At 40.2% G+C, this 21,015-nt stretch overlaps 1 protein-coding gene across 1 annotated transcript in view; it reads left to right on the top strand.

The window, feature by feature from the left end:
- sv2bb (synaptic vesicle glycoprotein 2Bb) overlaps positions 1-16,331 on the top strand; it is a 77,315-nt gene extending 60,984 nt beyond the window's left edge. The window contains exons 4-14 of the mRNA XM_036564923.1: positions 408-588; positions 3,023-3,174; positions 4,583-4,716; positions 6,084-6,173; positions 6,329-6,442; positions 6,588-6,676; positions 10,250-10,414; positions 12,136-12,269; positions 12,361-12,561; positions 14,267-14,426; positions 15,960-16,331. Coding sequence (XP_036420816.1) covers positions 408-588; positions 3,023-3,174; positions 4,583-4,716; positions 6,084-6,173; positions 6,329-6,442; positions 6,588-6,676; positions 10,250-10,414; positions 12,136-12,269; positions 12,361-12,561; positions 14,267-14,426; positions 15,960-16,143 — 1,604 coding nt within the window. The 3' untranslated portion in view covers positions 16,144-16,331. The remainder of the gene's footprint in view (positions 1-407; positions 589-3,022; positions 3,175-4,582; positions 4,717-6,083; positions 6,174-6,328; positions 6,443-6,587; positions 6,677-10,249; positions 10,415-12,135; positions 12,270-12,360; positions 12,562-14,266; positions 14,427-15,959) is intronic.
- The last annotated feature ends 4,684 nt before the right edge of the window (positions 16,332-21,015 follow it).

Genomic DNA, 21,015 nt, shown 5'->3' with positions numbered 1-21,015 from the left:
CTGTACATGTGGGTTCTTACGTATCGTCGCTCTCAGAACTAAACCTTTTATCCTCCAAAAAGGTAACTTTACAGGAGAAGGATAAAGTTTTTAACTATTAATTGAAGTCATTGGAGAACTTATTTATTCCATTATTTATTTATCCAGTTAATTTTGGACCATTTCTTTTGGTCCATTCATCATGACATTCTGACAGACTGTAAAGGGCAGCTGGTAATTTTAAATGATGTAAAAAAATTACAAACAAATGGAGAAGCAAGGCTTTGATATTTGTAATAAAATGAGATATTATTGTTATATATATATATATATATATATATATATATATATATATATATATATATATATGTATATATACTATATATATATATAATTGAAATGTGACTGCTTTGCGATGTCTCCTCCAGGGTTGATAGTGTTCCTGGGAATGATGTTTGGAGCGTTTATTTGGGGTGGAATGGCGGACAAAGTCGGCCGGCGGAAGTGTCTGATCATCGCTTTGGCCATCAACTGCATCGCCGCCTTCCTCTCGTCCTTCGCCCAGGGCTACGGCTCCTTCATCTTCTTCAGGCTCTTCTCCGGCATCGGGTGAGAAAGAGAGAGAGAAATCTTAATGCCTTTAATGACTTTAATGATTTTAATAGCTTTAGTCCCAAGATAGCTTCCCTAATACCTTTGAAAGGCCTGATATAACAGATCTTTTAATAAAAAATAACTGCACGGTTAAACCGTCTCTTCCAGACTCTTATTATACATTTAAATTATGACTCAGAGTCACTTAGAGTAGATATATTCAACACCTCCCTGAAAAATTTCAGGAGATATTTATGAGGAGATCAGATATACGATAGTAAGGAAGGAGAAAGTCAAAGACAAATAAGTGAAGTTTCCAAAACTGGAGTTCAAAAACTGATTAAAAGCTACAGAGAAAATGAGGCTGGTTGACCCCCAAACTGCCCCCATCAGATAAACAGCACTTAAAGCTTTCATCTCTGAGAGAGAGGAGAAAATCAAGCTGCTTCAGATCTGAAAACATCCACAGGTGCTTCTGTCCATCCTTCCACTGTGAGAAGACGACTCAGCGCTGTGGGTCTGAAAGGATGTGTAGCTGATCAAGAAGAACCTCACTGAGAAAAGGAGACGGACACATCAAACAAAGAAGCTGAACAATGGACTGACCACCCCAGAGTCCAGACCTCAACACCACTGAATGTGTTTGATTACTTCAGAAAATGATCAACCAGCTTCTAAGACTGAACTGTGGAGATGTGTCTGCAGATTCTCTGAGGAACTGAAAGTGAGTCTCCTGGAAAGAATGGAAGCTGGAATGAAGGGAAAGAGTGACTCACTGACTCACAGCTGATATTATATTTAGTAGTTGAGGATTCTGTATCATTTTAAGTTAATGAACATGTTTTCTGTGTTTTCTGATGAAGGTGGTCTCTGACTTTTCCGAAGTGCTGTTCTTTGGCCCAAACACTCCAAATGCACTAAACCAAGGTCTTCAAGTCCAGGCATTTAATCCCATTATCCAGTTTCCGGTCCTGGATTTTGGTATTACTGGCAGTTAACTGACCTGTTGATGCGACCGATTGGCCACTAAGTGTCACACCTACCAGCAACTACAAAATCCAGGACCGGACACTGGATTCAGTATCTATACTTGAAGACCTCTGCCTTAAACCACACTCTTAAAAAGATGGTTCTGCCAGTGTTCTTTAGTAAAGAAAATGGTTCTATATAGGATCATGAACACTCAAAGAACCCTTTGCATGTCTAAAAGGTTCTTTTCATCTGTGTTGTGTATGGTTCTATAAAGAACCCTTTTGAAAAGGGTTCTACATAACACCAAAAAGGGTTCTGCTGTTGTTACAATATGAAGCTTGTTACAACAGAAGAACCCTGTTGGGTGCTCTATAAAGCCCTTGTCAAAAGGGCTCTATATAGAACCATATACAACACATAAGCAAATACACTCTTAAAAAGATGGGCTTTCAAAGGGTTTTCAAAGAAATTGGTTCTATATAGAACCGCAAACACTCAAAGAGCCCTTTGCATAATTAAAGGGTTCTTTCATTGAGAAAGTGTTCTTCAGATTGATGGAGAATGTGCTGTAGATGACCCTTTCATGATGAAAAGAACCCTTTATCCTTGCGAAAGAGTCTTTGAGTGTTCATGGTTGTACATAGAACCATTTTCTTTACTACATTACACTTGAAGAACCATCTTTTTTACACGCAAATGTTCAAAGAAAAAAAATGCCTTTCAAAATAAGCAAAAGAGTTTTTTCTCCACCAGAGAAAAGCTGCCCGAGAGAACGGAGGAGAGCAGAAACATTCAGAACATACACAAAGATTCAGATTTCCAGATTTTTGTTCCCATAAAACAGTCAGCAATAAACAATACCTAACATAGTGAACATTATGGGAGGCATAAAGGTGGCGAGGCTGATGATGGTGTGATTATGACTTGCTCTCTACAATCTGACACCACACCCTGGTGTGAGTAAGGCATGTCAGGACATATGGCTTCCTCCCCCAGCGGCCAGCCCAGTTTAATTATAGCTCAGATAGACTGCATGTGGTGCAGAACAGGTAGCAGAACCTACAAAAATATTAAAAAATGAGAAAATAACCAAAAGCTGTAAATATGTGCCCTCAGACACTAAATACTGCATATATTCATTGACGTGTAATGGAAATTTAGATAAAACAGATATATTTTACTGATTTTTTAGCTAAGATTGGACCAGCAGGGATGGGAGGACATTTGGCAGCTGATGGATGATTAGCTAGAACCCCTGCAGAGACCTGATCAGCTACAGAGAACAGGGGCAGATCTTAGCAAGGACAAAGAGGAAGAAAGTTCACTCGCTCTGCACTTTGTAAAACCATCCCTGTTCAAAACACAGTGTTAGTATCTACAGTGAAAAAAGAAGCTGAAATAAATAAGACTGGACTGAGATGGGATGTGAAGTCATTTACGGTGAGTTTGCATGAGGAAATGTGTTTGTGTTCTGCAGGATTGGCGGCTCCGTGCCCATCGTGTACTCGTACTTCTCAGAGTTCCTGCAGATGGATAAGAGAGGAGAGCACCTGAGCTGGCTCTGCATGTTCTGGATGATCGGTGGCATCTACGCCTCCTTCAGCGCCTGGGGCATCATCCCCCGATACGGTACTGTACACACTGTTCAACAGCATATCATCCCCAGAACTACATAACCACACAGTATAGTGCACTAAATAACTATAAAACATTGTGTTTAACTATATTTTATGTTGTACGACCATTTAATTCTTTCTTCATGTCATGCCTAATAACACCCTTACCCACCATCACTGTAACACACAACCTCTTTTGCCTTTAATGATACATTATGTAACAGTACAGCTCATCATAACATATTATATAACAGTATAATAGCATATAGGACACTATGTAACAGTATAGTACAGCGTCGTACACTGTAGTACAGCATAGCATAATATGCTATACTATATGATGGTAAAGTAAAGCATAGTACACTATATACCTGTATAGTACGGCCTAGTATTCTTGGATGTAACAGTGTAGCACAGAATAGTACACAATATATCAGAAAAGTACAGCCTGGTATACTTGGAAATGACAGTATAGTACAGCATAGTACATCATATACCAGTATAGTACAGCAAAGTATGTTATATACTAGTGTAGTACAGCATAGGACATTATATACCAGTATAGTACAGCCGAGTATACTTGGATATAAGAATAAAGTACAACATTGTACACCATGTATCAGTAAAGTACAGCATAGTATACTATATTATGATAAAGTGCAGCATAGTACACCATATAACAGTATAGTACAGCCTGGTATACTTGGATGTAACAGTATAGTATAGCATAGTACACCATATATGAGTAAAGTACAGCAGAGTATACTGTTTGCGGTATAGTACAGCATAGTACACTTTATAACAGGACGGTACAGCCTGGTATACTTGGAAATGACAGTATAGTACAGCATAGTACATTATATACCAGTATAGTACAGCATGGCATGGCATACTATTTATGCAATAGTGTAGCATAGTACACTATATACCAGTGTAGTACAGCACAGTACACAATATAGTGTATAGCACTTTGTTATTGTATAGCACAGCTTAGTACACTATATAACAGTGTAGTGCATCTGGGTATACTTGGATATAAGAATAAAGTACAGCATAGTACACAACATATCAGTAATATACAGCATAGTACACTATATTATGGTATAGAACAGCATAGTACACTAAATAACTATAGTACAGCCTGGTATGCTTGGAAATAACACTATAGTGCAGCATAGTACACTATATTATAGTGTAGTACAGCCTAGTACACTTGGATATAACAGTAAAGTGCAGCACAGTACAACTGTATATAACAGTATAGTACACGCTCACAATATAATCCATTATGCATATAGTACAGTATTTCTTTAAGTATATACACGCTGCTCCACCAGGCTGTTATCAGCACTGTTTTCTTGTGCTCTGTTGTTGTTGGTGTGCTGCTAAACGCTGTATGTTCTGGGTCTGTGTGTTTGCAGGTTGGGGGTTCAGTATGGGAACAGAGTTTCAGTTCCACAGCTGGAGGGTTTTCGTGCTGGTCTGCGCTCTGCCGGCCATCGCTGCCCTCATCGGCCTCATGTTCATGCCTGAGAGCCCACGCTTCCTGCTGGAGGTATGAGGTCAAAAGGTCAACTCCACCAAAAAACAAACAAAAACTCAGTTCAACCAGGGCAGTGAGTCTCTAACATAAAAGGTCTAGAATTCACTTCTTACAGAGGTCAGAGAGAATGTAGGAAATGTGTGCATCTTCAGTATGTTGTGGTGGTGCCCCCTGGCTCCATATGTGGGGAAAGGAGCTTAAGGGGTGTGTATGCAGATCTGCGCCGCATGCCCCGCCCCCCTCTGTATAAAGAGATTAATGTTGTTGTTATGGCTTTAGGTGACTTACCTGCTATTTTTGTGCTGGTGGTTCTAATTAAGAGCACTTCCTGTAGCAGAAATATGGCCTCGTTTAACGCTTCCTCTACATGATGCTAAAATATACATGCAAAATGTAGTTTTGAATGTAAAAGTTATTACATTTACTTTTAATTACTCATAAAATACCCAGAACACATGCTGCTCTATTTTACTTGAAGATGAAACTAAAATGTTAATAGTCTACGCTGCTGCACTAACTAACCTTGCTGAAAAAAGACCATTAGAACCATTGAAATCTGATGGTTTTGCTCTCTAATGGGAATTGGCTTAATGGTTTTCATGTAAGACACCTTTAGATCCCATTAGGAAACCATTACATGCATTCCAGACCACCTGTTAAACCCTTAGAGCCCTTTACAGTGTGATATCAATCCATCAGGAAACACTAAACACCATTAGTGACTATTGGACGCCAGCAGGAAGCAGCAGAGACTTTCAATGGCTTCTACCAAAAAGGATGGTTCTTCAAGGGTTCTTTAGTAAAGAACTATGAGCACTCAAAGAACAATTCAAATGATTAAAGGGATCTTTGCAGGGCAGAGCGTTCTTCAGATTGAAGGAGAATGTGTTGTATTTGGTTCTATATAGAACCTTTTTGAAAAGAGTTTTTAATGGCACCAAAAAGGGTTCTTCTCCTGTGACAAGCTTGACATCGTAACAATAGCAGAACCCTTTTTGGTGCTACATAGAACAATTTCACCATGCAAAGAACCATTTAAGCATGAAAGGGTTCTATATAGCACCAAAAAGGGTTCTGCCATTGTTAAGATGTCAAGCTTGTCACAGGAGAAGAACCCTCCTTGGTGCTACTTAGAACACTTTTCAACAAGGTTCTACATAGAACCATCTACAGCACATTCTATGTCAATCTAAAGAACCCCTCTCACCATGCAAAGAACACTTTAACCATGCATAGGGTTCTTTGAGTGTTCATGGTTCTGTACAAGACCATCCTCTTTACTAAAGAACTCATGAGGAACCTTCCTTTTAGGTGTGCAGGGAAGAAAAGCCCTAAGCTGCTTCTCATCACTCATGCAGTCGTGCTCATGTCTGTTTCAGCACGCTAAACATGACGAGGCCTGGATGATCCTGAAGCACGTCCACGACATCAACTGGAGAGCAAAGGGAGAACCTGAGAGAGTCTTCACGGTGAGTTCTAGCATCAGCTAACACCGCCAGCGCAACACTTTCTTGTACTTTAAGGCTCCGTTATGGACCTCATGGTTGATCCTCGCATGCTAGCAGTAATATAATCCCACTTCCCCCACGACCGTTTGAACCAGCTTTGACTCTTTGCGGCTCAGGTGTCTCAAATCAAGACTCCAAAGACCCAAGAGGACGAGTTCTTCGAGATTCAGAGCTCCACTGGTACAGCTTTCCAGAGATGGGTGGTCCGCACAGTGACCCTGGTCAAGCTGGTAAACCTTTAAGCTAATCTCATAATGAGGTCATGATAAGGTTTTATTATGGGCTAAAGAAGTCTAAAATGTTAGCACCATTGTAAAAACCTTACATATTTATCCATACAGTGCTGCTGTTTTAAATATTATTTTTTATCTACAGGTGTTGAAGAACGTTGTTTCCCTCTTGGCTCCTGAATTGAGACTTGCGACTCTCCTCATGGCTATCATTTGGTTCACAATGGCATTCAGGTAAGCTAATATTTAAAGGGCATCTATGCAGTCATTAACCACGTTTACATGCAGTCTGATAATCCGTTAATAATCCGACTAGTAGCTCAATCCGAATAGAATCCGTCCATATAAACACCTCAATCGGAATAGTCTAGTCCGATTGAGGCCATTTGGAATACAGTTTCTATCCGACTGATCGAGGTGAGTAATCCTGTAAATAATCCGTTAAATAAAAGGATAATATCCGTGTAAACGCCTGTATCTGATTACATTCCCTATCGGAAAGTTTAAGTCCATTCTGATCATGTTCGTCGCGTCATAGTGAAAGTTTATACCGTTCAACATGGCGGAGCAGAAACTGGTCTGCAGAGGAGACGAAGTTTATGCTCTGATCTTTAAAAGACGGCGGTGGGACGGACGTCCAGCTTATGTGTCTCAGAACACGACGTCTTCCTCTCGGCCTTCTTTAATAAGGACATGTGAAGGACGTTTTACTGAGTCTGACATCATTTTAAAGTCAGTAAAAACACAAGCACTGCTCACTGCTGCTCATCTCACTCTGACCGGACTCACATGATGCTTGTTGTCATGGTAACATGACGGAGATTTTCCGTCAGATTGTTGAGTAGAAAATAAACACCTCAGTCTTAATCTGTAATCAGAATGTATTCAATCAGACTGGCAAAAGTCTTTGCATGTAAACAGAGACACTCAGTCATTATTAATCTGTACGAAAAAGACAAACTGATTCCGACGCAGAGAAAAAATCTGAGGCATTGATCAAGTTCAGAACAGTGTGAACACGAATGATCATTCAAATAGTCACTATGTAAGTCTATTAGCACTCTAAAGGTTCTGCTATCATCTCACTACAACACATACTAATCAACTCCGATTCTAGACTCATTTCAGTCTGACCAAAAAAAAAAACAATCAACAACTTAAACTGGTTAAATGAGAGCCACCAACTTCAATGTGGCAACAAATGCACAACACTTTTTGTCTCCAGTGTTATTATGTGACTTTCCCTGTCAGTTTTGCTACGTTCTTAAAAAAGATGGTTCTGCAAGGGTTCTTTAGTCATGACAATGGTTTTATATAGACCCATGAACACTCAAAAGAGCCATGTGCATGATTAAAGTGTTCTTTGCGTGGTGAAAGCGTTCTTCAGATTGATGGAGAATGTGTTGCATACGGTTCTATATAGCACCAAAAAGGGTTCTGCTATTGTTACGATGTCAAGCTTGTGTTTTGTGTCTTTAAACCAGACCCAAGCGCAGAGAGGAAAACCCGTGAGAAAGGGTCTTAAATGAATATAATGAGGTGATGGAGTGTGAATTGAGGGATTATGCTTGTTGGGGTTGAGGTGGCTCAGAGCCAGGTTCGAACCACAGATGTACTCATTGGCGGTCCGAGGAGTTACTGCTGTGCTACCGGGAAGCACAGGGAAAACTGGGAAAAACACTTCAACAAATGGGAAATAAAAAGGCGGGAAAAGGCAAACAAAGGGGACACTGAAAGCAGCGTGCTCAAACAAAGGCTGGAGCAAACACCTTTTTATGGCTCGGAGTCGTTTCTTGTTCAAGCCTTCTTTTGGTTTTAAGTAGTTTTGGGACAATTTCTCTCTTTTGTTTTTTCCAGCCCTCTTTCCTTTCCTTTCCTTTTCTTTTATTCTCCCCTTTCTTTTTATTTAAATACCCACCTGAGCTAAGTACCATATCGCTCACCCCTCTACAAAGGTGTGACAAAGTGTTGCTGTTTGCCACAGCCTTAAGTAGAGGAGTCGACAGGTGTGCCAGGTTAGGCCTAATCAGCCCGAGGGCTTCTGGGAATTGAAGTTCCCTAAGCTTATGGCACCTCACCGCCGTTGCACGCTGCTGGTGGCCAGCGGCGCAGGCCGGACCCTTACACAGTTCTGACTTTCAGACTTCACTTTTAAAAAGATGGTTCTTCAAGGGTTCTTTAGTAAAGGGAATGGTTCTACATAGACCAACTTCATGCTTAAATGGTTCTTTGCATGGTGAAATTGTTCTATATTGCACCAAAAAGGGTTCTGCCATTGTCACAATGTCAAGCTTGTAACAATAGAAGAACCAGTTTTGGTACTATATAGAAACATTTTCGAAAAGGTTCTATATAGAACCAGGTATACCACATTCTCCATCAAACTGAAGAACCTGATCATGATGCAGAGCATACAAATGGTTCAAGTGTTCATGGTTATATATAGAACCACTATCATTATTAAAGAACCCTTGAAGAACCATCTTTTTAAGAGTGTACAGTCATGCACAGTCATTACTGCAATACTGTTCTCCAGCAGCGCACTGCAGCATCCAGCTCAACATAGCACCAAATAACATGGTATAGTTGGCTAGAATGGAGTTTGGAATATTCTAGATAAAGCAATAGCTAATGTACACTCTTAAAAAAGAAGGTTCTTCAAGGATTCTTTAGGATCCTCCTCCTCAAAGATCTGTATAGAACTATGGACACTCAAATAACCCTTTGCATGACTGAAGGGTTCTTTGCACCATTAAAGAGTTCTTCAGATTTACAGATGTAGAACGTGCTGTATATGGTTCTGTAGGGAACCTTTTTAAAAAGCGTTCTGTGTAGCAAAGTAAAGGGTTCTTCTATTGTTACAAGCTTGACATCGTAACAATAGCAGAACCCTTTTTGGTGCTATATAGAACAATTTCACCAACCATTTAAGCATTAAATCTACGTAGAACCATTACTTTTACTAAAGAACCCTTGAAGAACTATCTATGTATCATAAAAGGGTTCTTCAGATTGATCGAGAATGTTCTACACTATTATATTACAATAGATGGATAGAACCACTTCACCATGCAAAGAACCATTATGCATGCTAATGGTTCTATATAAAAGACATGGTTCTACATAGAACCATTTCCTTTTCTAAAGAACCCTTGAGGAGTAAGAGTGTACAATGAAAGGGTCATTTGAAGCCTTGTGAACATCCCTTGCAATTTGTTTATCTCAGTGCTTTGCTAGAAACAGTATAAGTCATGTTTGGATGCTGGTATGCTGGTCAACCAGCATGACCATCCTGGGTGACCAGCTAAACCAGTGCCAGACCAGCACAAACCAGCATAAACCAGAATGGAATTCATGCTGGTCTGTGATGATTTTTTTTCAGTAGCACAAAATAAAAACATACTAATCACTACAATTCAGGGCAAGACCGAGCAATTAGCTTTAGCATGACAGCTCATTTTTCATGACGTCTGTGTCGCTTAAAAAAGACGGTTCTTCAAGGGTTCTTTAGTAAAGAAAATGATTCTAGAACCCTGAACACTCGAATAACCCTTTGCATGATTAAATGGTTCTTCAGTTTGATGGAGAATGTGTTACAGATTGTTCTATATAGCACCAAACAGGGTTCTTCTATTATGACAAGCTTGAGATCCTAACAATAGCAGAACCCTCTTTGTTTCCATATAAAGAACCCTTTGAGAACCCTCTTTTTTAAGAGTGTGATGCTCATTGCATAGGAAGGCGTTTGTGCGAGTGCGTTTTGGGGGTTCTAATATTTCTGCCAATGTTTGTGATGCTGTGTTTTAGCTACTACGGTTTGGCCGTGTGGTTCCCGGACATGATCAAGCATCTACAGTACGAGGAGTACGAATCCAAGGTGAAGGTGTTCCACGGGGAGAAGGTCGAGCGGTTCCATTTCAACTTCTCTCTGGAGAACCAGGTGCACAAAGGAGGAGAATACATCAATGACAAGTAAGTAAGACCTCAATCATTTGCCACAACCCTGCTAAAAAAAGCACAGACCAGCATGAGTTGCTGGTCTGGTGCTGGTTTAGCTGGTCACCCATCATGTTCATGCTGCAGCATCCACAATATGACATATCGCCACTGTCGGAAGAAAACCTGGTATCTCCAAAATAGTAACTTTAAAGGAGAAGGAAAAAACCTACTTTACTTTTAATGGAAGTCAGTGGAACCAGACACCCCCCCCCAAGTCATTTTGGGTTGTTTCTTTTGGTCCATTCATCCTGAAATTTACACATAATGTAAAGGATTTTATATCAAATTTATATCAAAAACTGAAAACACTACAAAAATGGAGATACAAGGTTTTGTTCCGACAGCAGCGATTTGCTGGTGATCAGCTAGAAGTGGGCGATAATAGCAAAAATATAATATTGCAACACTTCAAGAAAGTTTTCACGATAATCAATATGTCATAATATTTATTTTTTCAGACTGATCTGATCAGTTGGAACAGAGAAAAAAGAAACAGTAGAGCCCCATTTTTAAAAAATACTATCAAAAGCTGTGAACACAATGATTTTTATTCAGTATTTGTCACAAAATCCAGTTAATCAGGATGAATTTTGCTCTCTTTATAATGAAACATGTGGTTGGTCAGTTTCTACAAGCACTGACGATAAACAGGACATGTTCAGAAAAGCATCCTGTGCTGTAGTCAGTGCAGACGTTTATGCTCCTTACAGTCCATCACAGGCTCGCTTTGCACTTGTAACAGATTGCAAACTTATTTTCTGCAAATCTCAGTTTCTGGAAATCGTTTCCCATAAATCTCCAGTTTTCTAAGGTCAACATGATCCAGGATTCGGGTTCTAGCTAACAATCAATTTACTTAAAATACTCAAAGAAACATTCACATGTTTAAAAGGTTCATTGCATGAAGAAATGCTTCTTCAGACTGATGGAGAATGTGCTGTATATGGTTCTATATAGCACCAAAAATGGTTCTACTATTGTTTTTTGCTTAAATAATGATTTGCAGTTTTCTCGTCCAAACCATTATTAGTCAGTGGAAATATGATATAAAATCTCATTCTCCTTCTGTACTGTGACGTATTGGTGAGTGAAACAAAATGAACCAAAAACAGCCGTAATTCATTTTTATATGACCGTATATGACCTCTCTGTATCCCTTAGAATTAAATAGGCTGTTTTTGTTACTGTGTCTCTAAGACTGATGTATGTAAATGAGCTCTGTTCTGATTAATTAGATTAAGTGACCCTTATTAGTCCCACAATGGGGAAATTTCACCTCTGCGTTTAACCTATCCGTGCAGTGAAACACCACATACACACTAGTGAACACACACACTAGGGGGCAGTGAGCACACTTGCCCAGAGTGGTGGGCAGCCCTATCCACAGCACCCAGGGAGCAGTTGGGGGTTAGGTGTCTTGCACCTAACAGTAGACAGTCATGTACTGTCAGCTCAGGGGATCGAACCGGCGACCTTCTGGTTACAGGGTTGGTTCCCTAACCTCCAGCCCATGACTGCCCCTAACGATGGGCTGCCCTGCATTGGACCTTACCTGAAACACTCCCGAAACAATGCTCATTTGTAATAAAAGCATTTTGAAAAGCTTAATGTTTTGAGTGTAAATCTCAGAAGAAGCTTTGAGCACAGCTGGATTACATGACAGTGCTTAACACACAATGATCTCTCTCTCTCAGGTTCGTCAACATCGAGATAAAGTCGGTGAAGTTTGAGAATTCGCTCTTCGAGGACTGTTATTTTGAGGACATCAAGTCCACAAACACGTTCTTCGAGAACTGCACCATTAGATCCACCGTCTTCTACAACACTGGTGAGGGCTGTTCGGTATCGGAGATGTTCTGTGATGAAAATCCTGAAGATCTCGGAACAGCAGGTCGATCATGTCTTCATTATTTCCACAGATTTGTATGAGGAGAGGTTCATCGACTGCAGAATGGAGAACACCAGCTTCTTAAACACTAAGAAAGGCTGTCATCTGAACTTCGAGGAGGAGAATGATGTTCTCATCTACTTGGTCAGCTTCTTGGGAAGCCTGGCTGTGCTGCCCGGGAACATCATATCAGCACTTTTCATGGATAAAATCGGCAGGATCAGAATGATAGGTGAGCTGGGCCTCTGACCTGAATCTTTTGAAGCACAGTGAACCTTCAGTATGATCAGATTTGATTGGATTTCAGCAGAAGTGGTGGAGCTGATGTGCTTCATCAGCTGGTGCTCTATGGATGAGTATTGATTTTGTTTTATAGTCAGTGCAGACATTTATGCTCCTTTCAATCCGTCACAGGCTCACTGTGCATTTGTAATAGATTGCAAACTTATTTTCTGCAAATCTCAGTTTCTGGAAATCGTTTTCCATAAATCTCCAGTTTTCTAAGGACAACATGCCCCAGGATTCAGATTCTAGCTTAAAATCCATTTAAAATAGTACTACTACTACAACTATTCGCCTAAAAAAGATGGTTCTTCAAGAGTTCTTCAGTAAAGACAATATTTCTACATATCTATATATTTAAATCTATATATATTTCTACATAGAACCAGAATATATCTTCTTTGCCTGGTGAAATGCTTCTTCAGATTGATGGAGAATGAGTTATATATGGTTCTACATAGCACCAAAAACGGTTCTACTACTGTGACAAGCTTGACATCATCATAACAATAGAAGAACGCTTTTTGGTGCAATACAGAACCATATACAACACATTCTCTGTCAATGTGAAGAACCATTGAACCATGCAAAGAACCTTTTAATCATGCACATGGTTCTTTGAGTGCTCATGGTATATATAGGACCATTGTCATGATCAAAGACCCTTGAAGAACCACCTTTTTTAGAGTGTGGTAGTAGTGGTGGTATTTTAAATTGATTTTTAGCTACATCCTTTAGTTTTGTACAGAAGAATTTTATGCATAAATGGTTCTTTGCAGGGTGAAATGCTGCTGGAGTTTTTAAACACTGTGTCCACTCACTGTCCACTCTATTAGACACTCCTACCTTGTCGGTCCACCTTGTAGATGTAAAGTCAGAGACGATAGCTCATCTGCTGCTGCACAGTTTGTGTTGGTCATCCTCTAGTCCTTCATCAGTGGTCACAGGACGCTGTTGGCTGGATATTTTTGGTTGGTGGACTATTCTCAGTCCAGCAGTGACACTGAGTTGTTTAAAAACTCCAGCAGCACTGCTGTGTCTGATCCACTCAGACCAGCGCAACACACACTAACACACCACCACCACCATGTCAGTGTTACTGCAGTGCTGAGAATGATCCACCACCCAAATAGTACCTGCTCTGTGAGGGTCCATGGGGGTCCTGACCACTGAAGAACAGGGTTAAAGGGGGCTAACAAAGTATCAGAGAAACAGATGGACTACAGTCTGTAACTGTAGAACTACAAAGTGCACCTATATAGTAAGTGGAGCTGATAAAATGGACAATGAGTGTAGAAACGAGGAGGTGGTCAGAATGTTATGCCTGATCAGTGTATCTGCACAGAATGGAACATGTGCACTGGGATTATCATGTATCTAGTATGTATACACATACAGTGTAATTGATTTTAGATTGAAGTGTATAAGTATTTTTAAGATTAATCATAACAGAAGGGAGATCCTGGTGAATTCCTTCAGTCGACAACCACAGACCTCTCTGTCTCTGTTTTCTTCTCTAAACTTGTGTTTTCTGTAATATTTGCGCTGACAGTTCATTTCGTAAAGTAAAGCAGATTTAGAATGTTCCATTTCCTGAACATAGAAAGGTTTTAGAGAAAGAAGATTAAAGCGTCTTGTGTCTTCTCTGTCTGCAGGAGGCTCCATGCTCATCTCAGCTGGCTGCACCTTCTTCCTGTTCATGAGCTTCAGTCAGGCGGCTATCATAGCCTGGCAGTGTCTGTTCTGCGGTGTCAGCGTGGCAGCCTGGAACGGCATCGAGGTCATCACTGTGGAGCTGTACCCCGCCTCCAAAAGGTAGCGCTACCTCCGCTTACATCAGTAAAAAAAGTCTTTCTCCAAGAAATCTGCAGATACACCTCCACAGTTCAGTCTTAGAAGCTGGTTGATCATTTTCTGAAGTAATCAAACACATTCAGTAGAGTTGAGGTCTGGACTCTGGGGTGGTCAGTCCATTGTTCAGCTTCTTTGTTTGATGTGTCCGTCTCCTTTTCTCAGTGAGGTTCTTCTTGACAGCTACACATCCTTTCAGACCCACAGCGCTGAGTCGTCTTCTCACAGTGGAAAGATGGCTGTGGATTGTCATCATCATCACTCCACAGTTCCCACAGCTAGAGAGGGGGCTGATTCCACTAACCACAGTAAAGAGTCACGGGAAGCCTCGAAGGCCGAAAATGTCCTTAGCTACGTAGGGTCAGCGTTTTCCAGCAGTCAAACACCACCAGTCCAGGCAGCCTCATTGCTGCAGTGTAGTGTCACTCAATCAGCCGGCCCAGGCAGCCACTTAGCTGCGATGTAGCATCACTTAGGCAGCCGGCCCGAGAGGCCTTGTTGCTGCGGCATAGCGCTGCACATGCAGCCGAACACCACCTCCAATCAGCCGGCCCAGACAGCCACGTAGCTGCGATGTAGCATCGATCAGGTCCCCGATCCAGGCAGCCTCATAGCCGCGTCACTCAAGTGGCCGGTCCAGGGCTCACCACAGCAATGATGTAGCGTCACCCAAACAGCCAGCCAAAGACACCATTAAGCCATGACAGTCGCTCTCGGTCGCCACCTCAGTGGACATAACAGCAAACTCCTCAGCCAGAAGGGAAACATCAAAACATGCACACAAACGAAACAACTATAAAACGAACAAATGACATAAAGCGGCAGCTGTATTGCGCCAGGGTACTTACAACAGAGCACACACACACACACACACACACACACACACACACACACACACAGCTTCATTTTCTCCTCTCTCTCAAAGATGAAAGCTTTAAGTGCTGTTTATCTGATGGGGGCAGTTTTGGGGTCGACCAGCTCTTCCAGGTGGTTGTTAGGAGCCTCATTTTCTCTGTAGCTTTTAATCAGTTTTTGAGCTCCAGTTTTGGAAACTCCTGTTTTCTCACTATTTTTTCTCAGATTTTCTCCTTCTTTACGCAAGCGTATTATCTTATATATACACCTGACTTTCCTCTCGTTAGGGCTGGGCAATATGTATCGTGATATTGTTATAAATGATGTCACAATACAATATGCATTTCTGAACATATCGTGTGTATCGTCAGTACTCGTAGAAACTCATCAACTGCATGTTTCATTATAAAGAAAGCAAAATTAGTCCCGTTTAACTGGATTTAGAGTGAAATATTAAATAAAAATTATTGTTTTCATAGTTTATAACAGCATTTTTTTATGTAATAATACTGGCTCTTTTTTCTCTGTTCGATCTGATCAAAAATTAAATATTGTGCCATATCATATATTGAGAAATTATCTTGAAGTATTCCAATATTATACTTTTATCACATCACCTACCCCGACCTCTCGTCCTTACAGAGCCACCGCGTTCGGATTGCTAAACGCCATCTGTAAGCTGGCTGCTATCTTGGGGAGCTCCATCTTCGCCTCGTTTGTGGGCATCACCAAAGCGGTCCCCATCCTGCTGTCCTGCGTGGCGCTGGTGTGCGGGGGGCTGCTGGCGCTGAAGCTGCCCGAGACCAGAGAGAAGGTTCTGCTGTGAAAACGAAGCATCTCGCCCAGCACACAGAAGCGGATGGAGTCTGAGATTAACAGGCTGCGTCCAAACTAATCACTCCACTGATCAACTGCAAACACGATGAGTTTGTTAGAGCCCTGCCAGCCCGTTCATCCTCACCACTCGCTGTGTCCTTCCAGTGCACCTGCAGACGAAATCAGGACGAGATTTTCTTTTCTTATGTATTTTTACTTGGAGATTCTCAAAATTAACCCTGAAAATCTGAAAAACTATGAATACAGTTGCATGCAAAATTGTTCAAATTGCACATTGTGTTGATTTTTTTTTCATTTAAGTGAACACGTTCTTCACAAAGACACACTTCTGCACATTTTGATGCACAATTACTGTTTATTTGCTGAATTTAATATATTTGGTGGAAAAAAGTCCTTAGAAAATCTACAAAACATGTAATTTGACCAGAGTATTGAAAATTTGCATCCAACTGTTACAGTTACCTGGAATAATTAAACAAATTATGTGTAGAAATATTTAAAAGTATATTAAGTATACTTTTACTAAATACACACTTTTGTTCTTTAGTAAATAAAATGGTTCTTTATAGAGCCATGAACACGCAAAGAACCCTTTAATCATGTAAAGGGCTCTTTAAATGTGTTCATGGTTCATTTTCTGTACTAAAGAACCCTTGAAGAACCATTTTTTATTTATTACCATATATAGTTGCTATCAGAACAATCATCAGATCAAAAATTGTTTTTTTTTACCTCATTTGAAAACACCTGCTGTTCTGTACACTGAGTGAAAAATTATAATGAAAAGACCAGCAGAAATTATATGATATATTAACTGATATGTTAAATTAACTTACATTGAAAGTTAAGTCAAAATTTTTTGGAGATACGGTTTTGTTCCGACAGTGACTATATATATATATATATATAGCTGACGTTGGAAGAAAACCTTGTATCTCCAAAATGGTAACTTTACAGCAGAAGGAAAAAACCTACTTTAATTTTAATGTAAGTCAATGGAACCAGATTTTTTTCCAAGTTATTTTGGGTCGTTTCTTTTCAAACTATGTCAAGAACTGAAAAACTGAAAAACTGGAGATACAAGGTTTTCCTCCGACAACAGCGATATGTGTGTTAATAATTAATTTATATATTACTGTAAAGTAACATCCTCCACCTTTCCAAGAAGACCAGGCCTGTTCTGATGTAATCAGTGACGGGAGCCTCCAGAGCCACTTCTTAATCATTGAGGAGATCAGATTCAGGTACCTTTGAAGACGTATCTTCTCTCCTCTCGGTTCGGTTTTGCTTGTCCTGCCACAGTGTGAACTCTCCTGTACCGCTGCACCCTCTGCCTTCTGCCTCCTGCGCTCGATCAGCTGAAGGAACGTGTGTTCGTGTCCTGGTGTTGCATCTCTCCTCTGTCCTTTAGGTTTTTTAGTGAAGGTTTTGCTTTATAGATCTGACGAGCGGTCATTAAACCGCAGAACGCTGCTGCGTGTCGTTTTCAGTGGACCGCGGTCTGACCGTCCCCGTGAAAGCTCCTGTGTGTTAAAGCTGTACTGGCTGTCCATCTTCTCTCCTTTCTTTACACTGCACTTCTTTGTAAATGACCTTGGCAAGTGAAGGCGTGCTAAATATTCACAATAGATGTAATATTTCTAATTATGTGTATCTATGTTATGAAGGAACACTGAAATGCTTCCAGGTTCTAGGTTTGAGAAGGTGTGTGGCTCTTCAAAGCATCTAGATCTCTGATCCCATAATGAGAAATAATAGCTCTATCCTGCATATTTAAGCTGCTTTCACTTGCCAAGACCTCATTCTTCCTAAACTCTTGCATTCCAGCTTGACGCAGAGAGTCAAAGCCCTTAAAAGGCTGTAATGATGCAGGTCTGAGTGTTTGGTTGAATGCTGTTCTGAATGCTGTGTAGTGTAACACTGTAAAATCTCACACAGACACATAACTGATAACTGTACTAGCTGTGGACTGAGCTGCATGTGTGCTTTCTACCAAGTGATGTTTGTGTCTTTTTTTTTTCAGTGTGTCGTCGACCAAGCCAGTGATCTGAACGATCTAACGTGTGTCTCGCGTATGTAAATAAAAATGGACAGATTTAAAGCGTCAGCGGTCTAAATCAGGTTAAACTCAGTAGAAAGGTTGTGCAGAGCCAATGCAGTGCTGTACTGATTCAGTCCAACACAGAGAGCTGCTTAAGAGCAGTTAAACAGGCTGTGCTCACAATGCGAGAGGACAGTTTCTGACCCAGTTTTGCTCTGTATGACATATTAAACGGATAATCCAGCATTTTTCAACCTAATCTTTTCAGCTGTATCTGTATGGACAACATGTTTCTCTGAGCTTAGTCAAGAACTGCAAACCCACTGACTCCAAACTCACTCATAGTAGTAGCCAGTGGGCAGTCGCTTAACTCCGTCAGTAGTCAGTTAGAAAAATATGCATCTGTGCGGAACATCTTGATGAATTCTTCTGTCAGGTTTGTAAATCAAAGGGCCCAAATAAGGGGAGACCAATCCGTTTGAAATGCAGTGTAAACATTCAGTGTGTTTACATGCAGTTAATAATCCGATACCTGCAGAAAATCAGATTTTTTCAGTAATCTAATTAACACGCACTTGGGTAATCAGATAATGGGGAAACTCCAGGTCTACATGAGTCAGACAGTAATCAGATATATGCTTTACAACGAGCCAATAAACTCACAGAAGAAGACGTGACGTAAACGCAACGTAAACCACAACGTAAACCTTTATTTTGTTTGGTTTCAGCGTCACTCCAAAAGTGTTCTGCCACGACGCTGCTCGCTTATTTTCGGTCTGATCTCGCACATGCTCAGACTGAGAAATCCGAAAGAAATCAGAGTAAGAGTTTACACGCACTGAGAAATCTGATTACTGAGCTAAAATCCAGCCTCTTTATCGGATTTCTTAATCGGATTTCTAGATCGGAGGATGCTGTTTACATAACTGTTTGAATAATCAGATAACCGCAGAAATCTGATTGTGATCGGATTATTGAGTGCATGGTAACGCACTCACTGATAAAGTTTCAAAAAGTAATGTTTACTTCTTAATCCATACAGGCAAGGCAAGTTTATCTATACAGCACCTTTCAGACACTGTGCTCATTCAAAGTGATGAAACGCAAAGATAATTTAAATTTTAATTTAAAGACTAACAAATTAAAGGAGAATAGATATTAGAAACGTGATTAAAGAACGATCAAAACAACAGATTTTAAAAGAGATAATAATTAATATTTAAAATCAAAATAAAATTAAACAAAAATAAAATAAAATATAAAACAAAAATAAAAGTCCATATATGGAAACTAAGCTTCAAAATCAGCCCATTCTGAAATCATTGTTTTTGTGATGTCACAACAACCAACAGAATTGCACCTCTCCGCCTGTTCGACCAACAGCTTAGCCCCGCCCACTCACAATGAAGTTATAAGGAGTGTTTTGGTCTAGAATGCTTTTTGAATGCAGTACAGCCCAATACAGGACAGCCAATCAGAGCAGAGCTCATATACATATGTAAATATTAAAGGGACAGTAACAAATATAGCTTATGGTTAAGTAATAAAGAGAGGCTGGAAAATGGTCATATATAAATGAATTATGACTGTTTTCAGAGGCGGGACTAACGTACTAGAGAGAATAATGAATAGGAACTCAATATGAGAGGTGTGGGCGGAGTTTTCATGGATCCCAGAAAAACCTGAGGAAAGCAAAAGTAACCGGAACTACTTTTTTACTGCGCTGTTTACTGTGTCCAGTTGGAGAGTTGAAAGAACCTGATAAGAACAGATTAGGGATGATGAAGTCATGATGATGAAAATCTGAATTGTGATATTCATTCACAGATTTCAGCAGCTGCCCACTGCCTTCTATTATAAGTGAGTTTTGATTCAAAATGTTTTCTGTTGTTTTCTGAGTTCAGGGAAACACGTTGAAGTGATGATGGGAAACGGATGAAACAGATAGAAATGATGGTGAAAAATGCTGGAGCCTGACTTTAATGAAGGCCTCTGTGGAGTCGAGTTATAAGAGATGAAAATCCACTCATATCTCTCTTCAGAAGAAGCTGTAATGATATAATGAACATTAACGTTTTAATAAAACATCACCTTCTCTGCGTTTGAAGTAAATATCCATATAGGGGTCACAGTTTAACGGCGAAGCAGATTCCTCTCGTTTAAATCCACGACTGCAGTTTTGCATAATTAACGATAATTAACCTGACCCTTAAGACTGAGGTGGAGATTTTGAACGCTGACCTGTGCAGTGCTGTGAGTTTGAGAGTCCAGCTGATGAATCCAGTGTTTATGTTTCAGTTCATTTGTGTCCGTGTCGTTGTATGAGGAAGCAATATCACTCTGTCTTTATTTTTATATTCTGGTTTCATCTCGCCGTCACAGGAATGGAGAATACGTTTTCTGTTTGAATGTTTTTTGTTTTGTTTTTGTTTGTGACTGTAAAATTATGAAATAATTCAAATAAATCTATTCATGTGCTCTACGCCGTGCAGTTGTGGTCGTTACCTTGTCTAGCAATTCATATAAAAAGCATAAACAAACTAAAAACAAAGTGTTAAGAGTCTAGAAACAAACACACACGCACACATTTTCTAAGCCGCTTATCCTTCTGGGTCACAGGGGGAGTCGGAGCCTATCCAAGCGGTCATTAGGCGAAGGCAGAAAACACCCTGGACAGGTCGCCAGTCCATCGCAGTAGAAACAAATGTATTTTTCCTAAACTACTGCTATAATGTGACTAAGCTGATTGTGAAGCTTTAGCTAAAGTGAAACAGAGGCAGTATTGATTCTGTGTTAAAGGACCCGTATAGTATATGTATA

This window comes from Colossoma macropomum, unplaced genomic scaffold (genome assembly GCF_904425465.1).
Source record: "Colossoma macropomum unplaced genomic scaffold, Colossoma_macropomum, whole genome shotgun sequence".
Classification (NCBI taxonomy): Eukaryota; Metazoa; Chordata; class Actinopteri; order Characiformes; family Serrasalmidae; genus Colossoma; species Colossoma macropomum.
Note: the sequence above shows the minus strand (reverse complement) of the source record. Positions and strands in the feature narration are given on the sequence as shown.